Source organism: Melozone crissalis, unplaced genomic scaffold (assembly GCF_028551555.1).
Source record: "Melozone crissalis strain CALT ecotype California unplaced genomic scaffold, PUWL_Pcris_2 ptg000034l_1, whole genome shotgun sequence".
Lineage (NCBI taxonomy): Eukaryota > Metazoa > Chordata > Aves > Passeriformes > Passerellidae > Melozone > Melozone crissalis.
Window position 1 is genome coordinate 12732080 of NW_026535812.1, and position 13048 is coordinate 12745127.

At 41.9% G+C, this 13048-nt stretch overlaps 1 protein-coding gene across 2 annotated transcripts; it reads right to left on the minus strand.

Annotated features, from left to right (window-relative positions):
* Nucleotides 1-689: 689 nt before the first annotated feature.
* PLSCR1 (phospholipid scramblase 1) lies at nucleotides 690-12233 on the minus strand. 2 transcript variants are annotated; one of them, XM_054282643.1, is made up of 10 exons: nucleotides 12146-12233; nucleotides 10249-10361; nucleotides 9528-9556; nucleotides 8664-8732; nucleotides 7002-7159; nucleotides 5970-6012; nucleotides 4699-4919; nucleotides 3751-3912; nucleotides 2565-2726; nucleotides 690-1358 (listed from the first exon to the last, which is right to left on the minus strand). In XM_054282643.1, the coding sequence occupies exons 3-10, from the start codon at nucleotides 9532-9534 to the stop codon at nucleotides 1326-1328; spliced, it is 855 nt and encodes a 284-aa protein (XP_054138618.1). In that variant the 5' UTR covers nucleotides 9535-9556; nucleotides 10249-10361; nucleotides 12146-12233; the 3' UTR covers nucleotides 690-1325. The 2 variants fall into 2 exon arrangements, with proteins under 2 accessions (XP_054138618.1, XP_054138617.1); XM_054282642.1 differs by lacking the exons at nucleotides 10249-10361; nucleotides 12146-12233 and having other exon boundaries at nucleotides 9528-9570.
* Between the last annotated feature and the right edge of the window lie 815 nt (nucleotides 12234-13048).

The following is a 13048-nucleotide window of genomic DNA, read 5'->3' on the forward strand; positions in this document are numbered from 1 at the left end:
GAGACATTTTATTCTGTACTTCCCATTGGAATTCCCAGCCACTTCCTGGGAAGCAGGGCTTCAGCATGGAAGTGATTGCTTGAGAAGGCAAACACTGTAAAAACTGAATGCAACACCTTCCTCCTCCTTTTCTTATCTTTGATACCCGAGCTGATGTCACAGGTGTGGAATGTCCCTTTGGCCAATTTTTGCCAGCTGGCCTGGCTGTGTCCCCTGCCAGCACCTTGCCCACCCCCAGCCTACTCAAGGCAGGTGGTGTCACTGACATAGCTTAGGAAAAATCCCTTTGCCAGGATCTTTTCTCCTGAGAAGCTGGAAAGCTTCAGCTTCTCCATGTTTTGCTACTTTGGAATGTGATTTGGAGAATGGTTTACCCAGCATGTGAATTGTTTTCCCTTGATGACCAATCACATGTCCAGCTGTTTTGGGATTCTGGTCAGCCACAGGTTTTTATTATTCATTCCTTTCTAGATTTCTGATGTCTCCTTTCTCTTTCTTTAATATAGTTTTAATATATCATTTTCTTTTCATATAATATAAATTGTAAAATAATACATCAGCCTTCTGAAACATAGAGTCAAGATCTTCATATCTTCCTTCACCATGGGGACCCTCAAACACCACCACAAGGTGGGATGCTGGGGAGACAGAGCTGCTGCTGGGCCAGCACTGCTCAGCTGCACCAAAACACTGCTGGGTCCTCAGCAGGGCAAAGCACAGCCCTGTGAGGGCTGCTGGGGAAATGAGCTCCAGCTCACACACACCCAGGACACCACAGTAATTACATTTTACACTCATTTCAGATAGTTCTCTTCAAGTGCATTCCTTTGCTCTGAATGTATATATTTGATAGATAGAAACAACAGAATGTGAACACTAAGGCAAAACTACCAAAGAAGAATATCCAGGAAAATATCAGTGTCTCCTTATTAGGCTTATGTTATTATTAATATTGAATATAAAAGTAGTCCTCTCTTTTAGGAATCAAAGTATTATGATAGTAGTTTTAAATAACTACTATAATTAGTTACTTTAAAATTACAGAGTTCTTGGGGGAAAAAAAGTTGCTATATATTTCTCTAAATGATATTATTGATCTGTGCAGATAAAGAGCCCTTATTTGAATACTAAAAATTATTTCACCATATTAAAAAAATAATAGATAAGACCATAAAGCTTTTAGCTTACAGAAATGTAACTGTAACATGTACATTTCTCATATTCTTACTGGAGGTCAGCAATTCATTGGAAAGCTGGGAAATCCATGTTCTTCTTCCTTCCATAGAGAACATCTAGATTTCATTACCAAACTCCTGCTTAGATGCTTAATTACCACTACGCTCAAAAAACATGAAGTCCTAAGGGGACAAAAAAAAAAAAAGGCAAACAAAACAAATAATTAGAATTCTTAAACGTGGTTCTTAGCTCTGAGATCCCCTGGCTATATTGCACCTGATGTACACCTTCCTCTAAGAAACCTGAAAGGGTGAGAAGAAGGGGAAGGCACATTTGCCATGCCCTCACCACCCGGGTCTTTCAGAATGGGACATCCACAGAGAGTGAGAGACCAACATGGGAACCTTTAATCTATCACTAGCCACAGCTATGCTTCCTTTACTAGGGATTTCTGCCCTTTGTTCAGCCTGACTTATTTCCTCTCATTTTCCCTCAGACTGGAGTCCATCACAATAATGGCTGTCTTTAGTTTACTGGTGGGGGCCCCCTTTCTGTGCCTGAAAGCCCAGGGTGCTCCCACTCCCTAATGCTGCACTTGAAGCACTTGGAAGCACAGGAACACACACAGCTAAACAAAACCCTGCTCATGCTCAGGGCTGTCACAGGTTGGAGAGACCTTTCCAAATTCAAGGTGCCTCACATGCTCCTTTCCTGCCTCTTCACATGCCCCTTTCCCAGCCAGCACAGAAGCAGTGCATGTTCTGAATGGTACCTGGATGCAGAACTGTACTGTTAGATGGAAACAGGGTCGTGTTCCACACTGTTTTCAGAGAGGACAGTGAGTTGCTTTGCACTATTGACTACTGCTGAGAAGTGCTCTGACAAGTTCAGTGAGCTGAGCCTCCACAGCAGTCCCTCCATTTGGAAATTGCTGCTCTGAGAGCATCAATCCTGCTCAGTTCAGGGCTTCACATGCTACCAAAGAGAGCTGGGAGGCAGTGGCAGCAGCATTCAGCTGTCCACCAGCCCAGTGGGCTGCTTGGGCTTTGGATGGGTCTCTTGGCTATTGCTAATCTGTATTTTTCTGGTTTCACCATCCATAAATTTGCTTTCCTCTGCTAATGAGTCTGGAAGAAGTCTTTCCTTTTCCTTTTTTCAGTCCCACCAAATGTGAAACTCTTATTAAATACAATTAGCTCTGCATGTAGTTTAGAATAAGCTTATTGTCTGAAATAATTCTGTGTTGCCTTTTGTGGTCGGTTTTACACACAGAAGTTCTCAAGCTGTCGCCCACTTGAAGGAGCTCAAATTTAATTCCTTTATCACCACAATTTAAACATGGAGATGAAAAAAGTTAGTTTGTGTTCAAGTATTAGTGAATAACTTACGATCAGGAAGCAAGCACCAAGCATGACAGCTTTCATTTTCACATCGAGGTCCATTGGGAATGAGATTCCAAAGTTATCTGTGTCTGTAAACATTTCCCGCACAATACCAGTCCACTGCTTAGAAATCCTCCCAACAGGACAAGTCTCATCCAGAGACATCACCTAGAGTTTAATATAAAATTTTAAAAAGCATCATCAAACCTTTCTGTCATAATATTCCCAAACCCATTTTGGAATAGTTCCATTTAAAAGCTTCAGACTGTTATTTTAATTAACACACTTATTGAGTGCAAGGGTTTGTACCAAAAGGCAATCAGACGATCAGAAAGTTGGTCTAAAGTATCAGAGGCATGAAGTTGATTCTGAATTTGACTGGGAAGTTCAGTTCCTTGATGGTGCTGGGATACACACTCTGCTGGAAGTGGTGTCTTTTAGCCAAGACAGTGAATTTAGTTTCTCTTGCCATGCATCAGGAACTGCTCAAATGAAAATTAAACAAATTACATTCTTCTGCTCAAAAGCAGAGGTTAGCCCTCTGGCAACATTACATTTTCTAAAGTTAGAACCAGTCTTCTGGGTCATGTGAAAGATTAATTTCCAAAATAAAATTATATAAATTTGCTATAGTAACTATTTGCAACATCATTTTAAACATTAAATTGTAGTCTTGTATATCTTTTACTTCATGTCTACAAAAACAATGCTGCATTAGCCAATATTATTTTAAAAGGAAAGATGTAACTCTTCACTTATTCAGCTCTGTATTTCAAGTCTAAATTAGCTTACTAGTTCATTGAATGATTATTAGATGATTAAATAAGGGGTTGAAGGAAGTCATTTTAATAAATACCTGATACAGCTTACTATATTTTCCTTAGAGCCTGACATAACAAATTCAAATGATTTTCCTCCTAAATATATCAATTAAGGAATTTGTGTGCAGCCACGGGGAATTCTCAGTGATCACTGATGAGTGGCTTTAACATGTAATTTCTGGAAGTTTTTCTGGTTTATCTAGAGTAATTTAGGTATATAGAGAAGTCATTCGATTATACCAGCATTAAAAGATGATGTAGAAATTACTTAATATATACAATTCAATTGATAAGTAGTAAGTTGAGCAACAAACTAATACCAAACTACTATCTGAAAACAGACATATGCAAACAATTTTTACATTGCATACCTCAAAATGAACGTCCTCACAACAACGGCACACAACACAGGGGCCATTAATTTTCAGAATATCATTTCTTTTCTCATCCTGAATGGTAAACTTTGGCAGGCAGATGTGCCAGTTCTGGACAACATAACCAACTGTTGTTCCTGGAGGTGCCTGGACTTCCAGCTTCACAGGGAAGAGAAAACCTCCAAGTGAATGATCATGCTTTCACATGCTAGTGAGACAAAACCCACACCAGCACACAAATGTAAAACAACCTATTTTTCCACAACAATCTGGCCTTACAAAGCATTTTGCTGTGAGTATTTTCAGAAGACCACTCAGATTGCTGACGTCTTATTCAGCTATTGCCTTCAAGAAAAGAGTAAGAGACTCCTCAGGCTCCGGAGCACACAAACTATGCATCGACAATATAAAAACCAAAGTCCAGTGAAAGGAAGGCAGTGAATATCCCAAAAGCATTCAGTGAAGGCATTATAGGGTGCAGCTACTACAAATGCCTCAGCAGGAGCTCTGAGTAGGCTTAGATTTAGAGTTTCAGAAGTTGTATAATTCCAGAATTATGTTAATATTTAAAAAAACCTCATGATCTCCTATGTTGAATGCCACTAGAGCTTTCAGAGCTGTAAAATGAAAACCCTAGCTGTTAGTCTATGAACGCTGTTGCCTTACTGTTCCATTCCAAGTGCAGATTTCGGCACCAGCCACAAGTTCCCCAACATGCTTCTCAGTCAGATTTTTCATTACCCTCAATCAGAACTGTCCAGTGAGCCCAAGTACTGCAGTTCACTTCCCTCTTCCCAGACCAAGAACCCCGTGCACAAATCCCACACATCCCTCTTCCCTCACCTCACTGGCAAAACCCTGACTCATTTCACCTCACCTCCTGATCCAAGACAAGGTGGTGCCTGTCTGAGGAGGAGGAGGAGGGCAGGGAGAGGCAGGACTCACCTCCTGCAGGCAGCAGGGGCAGCAGCAGGCATCACAGCGGAGGGGTCTGTGCAGCCTTATCACCTCCCGGCCCAGGTTATCAATAATCTTCATGGTGAAGGGCCTGGCAGGCCCACAGCAGTTCCTGGTCATGCAGTCAGTGTCCTCTGCTGCAAAGTAAATCCTCTGCCCCAGGGCGTTCTTCAGCTCGTATTTGTTGTTTTCTTCAAAGCCAGTCACGACTGAAAAAAGAGGAAAAACCTGCTAAATTGCTAGGAGGGTCTGGTCAGACAATCCCTGCTCTTTGGGAAGGCAAGGCTCTCTCAGAGTCTGTCAGAGGGAAATGATGGAAAGGACCCTCAAGCAGTAAAGCCTGATGAAGAAGTTTAAAGGAAGAATGCACCATGAGCAAGGACATGTGGAAAAAACATGAGATTCCCATCTGTCCCCAGTGTCCCCCCTGGCCACAGGCACCCGAACAAGCACCACCATTACCAATAACACAGCAAGGAAGGTTCTCAGGGGAGAATTGCATGGATAAGAGTTAAAGAGAGATGTGCATTTGGGGGTGAAGCCAGAAAAGGGCACAAATAAATTCAGAATAAGAAAGCCACAAAAAAACCTCCCAGTCAAGAATTACAGCAGCACACATCAAAAGCAACAAGAGCCAAGACAGAAATTTTAATTGATTTCTATAACAAATGAGAGCATTCTTATATGCTGTAGAAAGAACCAGAAAGCAAAATGCAGCAGCAATGTTAGAGATTATCTGGGATGTATGGTTCATTTTATTCCTTCTATTTGACAGACATTGATAACTTGGATATTCTTAAAGCACAGAAAGAGGAGAGCAGAAGGAAAGCCATTCAGTTTGCTAAAACAGCAGGACTGCCTGTAAAAGGGATCAAAGCCACATGCCAGTCCATGGAATTAGATGGGATATGACAAGACAGAAAACAAAATCTTTAACTAAGGAAGAGAATAGAAATCATCGTTAACAAGTAAGATTGGAAATGTGTGACTTCATCTATAATTAGCTATATATCAACTATAGCATTTATAACCCAGATTATTCAGTTGCATTGCTGTATATCTTTTGAGATATGGAACCTGCTGAAAATATTCTTCCCTCCTGTTTTTCCTTCTTCTCCTCCACTTCTTCAGGACTTCTGCAGGAATTGAGGCAGGTAATACAAGAAAGACAAAGGTGGTAATCACCTTAAAAATAGTGTCAAAGAAAGCCTAGACTTCACTGTTCTTGGGATTAATAGATTTAAATACTTTGTACTTACTCTCAAGAACTTCAAGTTGTTGATGAATTAATATCTGGTCAATCTGGTCATGGTTGAAAAATTAAACAGAAGAAACAGTTAACAAGTTACAACTAAGAAAAACTGTAGTTTCAAGAACTGCTGTTTCATTTTAGACTGTAGAGGCAGATTATCTCCCATTTAAGCTCTGGAATAGCTCACTCCCCTCCTTGGCCTGTCCCCTGCCAGGTCAGCAAAGAGAGCTCCAGGGCACTGGAGCTGATGGGGGCAGCTGAACCCAAGCTGGTTTGGTGACAGCACACAGGGCTGACACACCTGTGCTCCTGTCAGGACTCAGAGCCTCAGAGAGCTCTCACATCACATCCCACAGACTCCACACAGACAAAAGCAGGAAATGGGGGTATTGAGTAGAAGCCCAGCTACTGCTCAGCGCAAAGGAAAATTCAGGGGAAAATCAGCCTCTCTTCACCAGTGCTTTTTGTTTTCCCTTTCTTTTTAGCACTTTGCAGAACTGGCAACAATACATCAGTATTAATCTTTCCAGTGCTGAGATGAACTGTATTTTACACTACAAAGACATATTCAGCAATGTGAAAACAATTCTTAGTTTGCTATTAGCGTTCTCTATGCTGTGAAGTCTGACTGGCAGCTCTACTAACAATATTAAGAGGTGTGAAGAAAACATCACATAGAAAATTAAGTGCTTCTAATGTGCTAGAGTTTCCCATATAATAGGCATTTATTCTATGCACTTTTCCAAAATACATTACATCTCCCAAAGAGTAACTTCAGAAATGGGAGGGATGTATGACAGACCTCCATCTCTCATCCTTTAGCACCTTACTTTCCAGAAAGATACTCCATGAATAAGTGCTGCATCTCTAATAGGTATCTCTGCATTTAGACAATAGAAAAGGCTCCACTTAGCAGCCCACAAGCAGCAGCCTATTCAGTTCCAACATAGCCAGGTGCTTTATTTGCTATTTCATGGATGCAGGCTGCTTCCCAGAGCAGAATGCCTCATCTCTGGGCAAGGAGGAAGGGTGCAGGTACCTGTGTGAGGTACTCCAGTCCAGGAGGGCAGTTGGGAATAGAAGGAGGGATTGGCATCCAGATTGTCCCATCCATGGTGGGCTGGCTCTGGACAGGTGGGGGGACAAATCCTCCTGGGAACGCCATGGGCTGTGCCTGGAATCCATAGTTCCCTGCACCTGTGACATTTGGCATGGTAAGAAAGATATGGTTATGAAAGCTAAATGTTGGAAAATAATTGCCCTGTCCATCTTCAAAAGAGTAATTTATTCACTCTTTGGAACTATGGAGATCCTTATACCTTATTTATTTATGTTATCAATACAATAACTCTCATGAAGGGAGTTACACTGCCGTAGGAGGTTCTGATGCCTCACACAAAATCAAACCAAATAAATTTTAAAAAATGCATAGTTCTTGAATACAGAGAAATTTCATTCACATAGAGACAGTCAATTAAAAAAACCAGAAATAAATAAATGAAGGTTATTTCTAATTAGAGAAGAAAGAATACTTTAAATTACATTAAAAGCATTGGCATTTATGCACTGTCAGTTGAGCAAATGAGGAATTTTAAGACAGAGTTTTCCTGGAACTATACCTTCTACTTTTGTGAAAGGAAATGTCCTTTTAGCAAAGTTCATCTACAGTTTTCAAACCAGTTGACTTGTAGACTTTCAGTCCACACCTGCTCAGCACCAAATTTCACAATACATTACAACACATGGACCAGTGCACGTGAAAGTTCAGGCAGTGGCCATGGTGCCTCAGGTGATCTAAGGAGGCCACATCACCCACCCCAGGGAAGAATCCCTTGGGAATTCAAAACCACTTTGATGAGTGAGCACAGGCTTTGCAAACCAACTACCTGCAGCTGTTGTGGGCAAGTGTGTGCACACAGAATTACTCAAAACAACAATGTCCCTGTGACCTCCAGGGCACAGGCAGTGAGGCCTTGCTCCCTGCTACAGCCAGCTGTACTTACAGACCTCAGAGTGCCTTGTCCCAGGATGCACAAGCTTTAACTTATGAACAGCACAGTAACTTTGGCCAAACATTTTGCTTTTTACCTCTGACTTATGCTCTGAGCCTGATTGTTAGATATTTATTGTGATTTGCTTCTTCAGAAAGAAATCACTGCCAGAATGAGAGAAGCTGTTCAGGAGAGCTGCATTTTGAAGCGGAGCAGAAAACGAGACAGAAGAGGAGAGAGCGAGTGAGGGAAAGTGTAAGGTGTAACCACCTGCAAAGTACAGCAACAGAGTAAGAAACAGGAACTGAATACATGCAGAACTGCAAGAGAAAAACAATTCTTCACTTCTGTATTTCCAGAGGAAAATAAAGTGAAATACTGAAGTAACATGGTAATTAAAAAGTCTGATTACCAGTAAGAACCTGCTGCACATGAACTGCAATCAGTAACATCCAGCAAACCTGCCTAGCAAACTCCCCACAGTGACCACTGAGGAACACCTGACATTCTTAACTCCTACCACTGCTTAGCACATACTAAAATGCAGAACCACAAAGGAAAGAAATGACCTTTCAGCAAAACAGAAGTTAAAAGAAACTCTATAGAATTAATAGCAGAAAAGTAAATTGGAGGCGATCACCCTTGTCCAACCCCATATTCCCCATGCTTATTTCCTAATGTTCTCACAGATCTGTAACCAAGTCACCCACCTTGGTAAGGCCCAGGGACCTGCTGAGGGGAGCCATAGGGCACTCCAGGAGCTGTGGCAGGTGGAGGTCCTGGAAGAATGAAAATACACCCTGAGTATGGATCATATCCTCCTGCCCTGGGTGAAAGATCCCCAGCACTGACTCCTTTTCCAGAGTACATATAGAACAAAATCTAGGCAGCTGTTTTCTGTACAGCAAAAATACACATCAAGATCATATTTATGAGCAATGCATGCATAAAAAAAAATTAATGGAGTTCTGGCCCTTAAAGAAGAGAAAAAAGACAGGTGCTGCACAGGATGTCAGGAACATGTCACAGAATCAGAATTGTTCAGCTGGGAAGGGACCTCCTGAGATCAGCTAATCCAAGCAGGGTCAGTTCACTCTGCCTGGAGCAAAGATGCTTTTGTTCATTGCTATTTAGAAAGAGGCTTGAATTCAAAGCATTGCCAGGAACTGACAGCCTGCTTTCCAGTACAGAACATGGCAGAGAGCCATTCCCCTCTGTGTAAAACCTTTTCTCCCAACTTCTTCAAGTTCAGATTACAGTAATGCCTCACCAGCAGATGAGGAGTGTTATGGACTTAAAAACATTTACCATCTTCAGTTTTTAATAATAAATAACTTGAATTTCAAGATTACTAAATTATTTATTATTTTTGCTTAACTTTGGAAATCAAGATCTGAAAATATAAGCTCTACATTTTGCAAAATATTCCATTTTAAAATGTAAATAATTTCAGGTTAAAGCATTCATACATATTTCATATAATTAGAAAGTAAGCTAATAGCTAAGCTAATATTGCTTGAATGTGCTGTCTTTGATGTTAGCAAAAGATGACATTTTGTTTATATTTTACTCACCTTGCATTGTTGTAGATCTGCTTGTAGCTCTGCAAAAGAACATTTTTGTCTCATGATTTTTAAATATATACTTTCACATAAGAGCCATTCAGAGTTCTCTGTTATTGATAAAAGATATTTGTCTCTCTAAACTGTATGGGAAAGTGAAATTACAAATACAAGCAAAAATAAACTTAATCTCAGCTTCCTTCTAGGCTATGTCTCAACTGCTACTGAAGTCTGAGTTTTCTATGCCTACAGTCATGCTTTGAAATCATGAAATTCCATCCTGAAATCATCCTCAACTCAGAAAAGCACTGGGATGTGCAAGACTCCACTGTGTAGCCATTCAGAAATATCCTGTAATTCATATGAACAATTTACTGCAGTAATTTAAGGGCAGCTGGCTCAGGTATTGCTGTTACCCACAAAACGTGCTCAGGCAAACACTGGAGCAGCCATGCTACCACCTACTCAGTTCTTCAAGCTATGCCCTTTCTCTAGTGGTAATACTAAATAACACATATCCAGTATTTGCCTTCACAGGATCACAAACTTTGGTTACCAAGAGAAATAAACTAAAAGAAACAAAAAACAACCAAACAACATAGCTCACAGCAAGAAAAAACAACCAACTAACCAACCAACCAACCAACAAAAAAAAAAAAAACAAAAACCCCACTAAACAATCTAACCCAAATAAAATAAAACTACACACAAAAAAAACCCCACTTACTAATACCAGCTTAAACCTTGAGAGTTATCTCTTTCTCTGGGGTAATGAGTGAAGCAAGGCAACAGCAGCAACTGCTATTACAGACAGATCCAAGACAGTCAGGAGATCCAAGCATGGAACTGTAAAAAAGAATGGTACAGGCACTCATTTTTAATAGGATTGAAAGCTTTAAAATAAAAAATAAATCTAGTTGTTCTCTAAAAATAATCCAGTTCAAGTTAAACCATGAATAAAATGTGTCTGTTAATGATTCTTCTAACTACTTCGTTTCAATGAGGATGGTTGGTCAAAGCCGGGAAGCGAAACTGAAAGCAATTCCTTCCTGCTTTTCATTCCCTGAGTAAAAGCAGCTCTCACGGGGTGATGTCTGATGCCTCTGGAATGTCATGCAGATTCAATTGCTCTTAATCCATTCCTTTTTAATATACTTTTTCTTCTACTTTACTAACAAAATCCTTTACTGTCCTGTTACACGTACTTAAATTGGGTGCTACTCATAGGGTAGATTGGATTGTAGTTACTGTATGAATGGAGGAATATCACAAAGTATAGAAGAATAAAACTAGAAAAGATCAGCTTATGCTGTGAGATGTTCCAGCTACATGAACTTCAATGAAATACTGAGAATTACAACTAAACCCCTTGGTAAAGGGAGAGTAGAGACAGAATCATGTGATTTATTTAAAAGAAAGGCTTTGTAATTGTCCAGAATCTTTCATTGTCCCTACAACCACACACACCAGCCACTGTACAATCTAGGATTTAGAAAAGGTTGATATGCTCTGTAGTAGGAAGCAATAAAGATTTTACAAAGCTCAGCCCTCATTTTTTTATCTGATCACTTTCTCATTTTCAGAACTACATAACACAGCTACATGTCCCTAGCCTCAGGCATGTCACTAAATATGCTGCAAGTAATTCAGACGTGCCATAATTATGTTAATTATAGGCCTTCTGCCCTTTATCAGAAAACCAGAATACTAGCACAACAAGTAGATTCATTTCTTTTCCAGCTCACTAAAATGTTGCAAAGAGCACGTTAACGTAATGTAAGCTCCCAAGCACAAACATGCTTAGTTATACAACAAGCCAAGCCCTTTCCAAGATTTCCAAGAAGTTGTAATATTCAAAAACCAGGAAGCTGAATAGCAAGGACACATGCAATAGTTTTCCTTTTGAGGCTATTTTTTTTTACACTGCATTCTATTAAACTGTTCAGCCCCCGACTGCTGGAGAAACAGCATGCTTAAAAAATCATCTCATTGATCTAATTAAATGAATTGGTACAAATGTTAAGAAAATATTATTCAGAGAAGGAATTACTCTTTTTTTTGTTCTGATGGAGCAGGATACCCTCTCCCTTACAGTGACTCTTCTACTAGGAGCTGGGAGTGCCAGTTCCCGGCAGCACAGCCCGCTCCCGCTCGCCGGGACCAGCGATGTGCCCCATCCCCAGCACAGGGACCAGTCGGGACCAGCGATGTGCCCCCTCCCCGGGCACAGGGACCAGCGATGTGCCCCCTCCCCGGGCACAGGGACCAGTCGGGACCAGCGATGTGCCCCCTCCCCGGGCACAGGGACCAGCGATGTGCTCCATCCCCGGCCCAGGGACCAGCGATGTGCCCCATCCCCGGGCACAGGGACCAGCGATGTGCCCCATCCCCGGCACAGGGACCAGCCGGGAGCAGCCGCTGCTGCCTGGCCCGAGGGGCTCTCCGGGACAGCCCGGGCAGCAGCAGCACCTCCCTGAACGCAGTCCCTGCCAGCCCGATCCTGCTCTACAGGGATCAATCCTAACCCACCCGCGCTGCCCAGCCGGACACACGCGGGGCTCCCCCTCGGCGGCGCTTTCCTGCCCCAGCCCCCGGATCTCTGCCCATGCCGTGAGGAAAGCCCGGGATACCTGACGGGAGCGCCGGCAAGGAGCCCCGCTCGCTAAGGACGCTCCGCTGTGCCCGTGTCCCGCTGTGCCCGTGTCCCCGTGTCCGTCCCGCGCCGCTCGGCAGCTCGCCGCGCTGCGGGGCGGGGAGCGAGGGCAGGGCTGGCAGCGTTTCCTGCCCGGGGCCCAGCCCTGCCGAGAAACGCTGGTATTTCGACAGCTTCGCTATTCGTGACATTTACTCTTTCCATGTCTATCGGCAACAACGCTGATTCAGTCCTTTTACAATTAATTAATTAACTCAATTTCTGCCGTTTAGTCAGCAACATCACGTTGCATACACGAGGTAACGCCAAGTTCTATATCCACCCTGAAAAGAGAACAAATGTATCTGGCACAATTTTACCTTGCTTATAAGGCAGGACCTCAGGAGGAAAAACATACTAATGTGGATTTCATAGTTACAGGAAGAAGAATGTACAACAATGAATTGTTTGGGAAACAAAGGACTTGGGGAAAGTTGGCTCACGCCCTGATTAACAGCTCTGATGAACAGATCTTCTGCATCCTCTTTTGTACATTCATGTACATCAGATTGGAGCTGCTGGTGTCCACGTATGTCAAAGGAAAGTTTCTTCAAAGAAAACTCTATTTCATGTAAACCACATAAATCTGATCACAGTAATTGGTGCATGCATAAACCCAAGACTGGGGATTCAATAAATGCAGGCCACCTTGTACATACCCTGTAGTCTTTGTCTTCAAACTCCCAAAATAAGGTTTCCATTTCAATATTGAACTTTCCATAAAAAATATTAAACCAAAAAAACCCCACCCCAAACTATTGATCTAGCCCTGCACTGGATTTCACCTAAACACCAGATTTGACAAGGATTTGAGGATTTTATTTTGCTTGTTTCCGCAGGT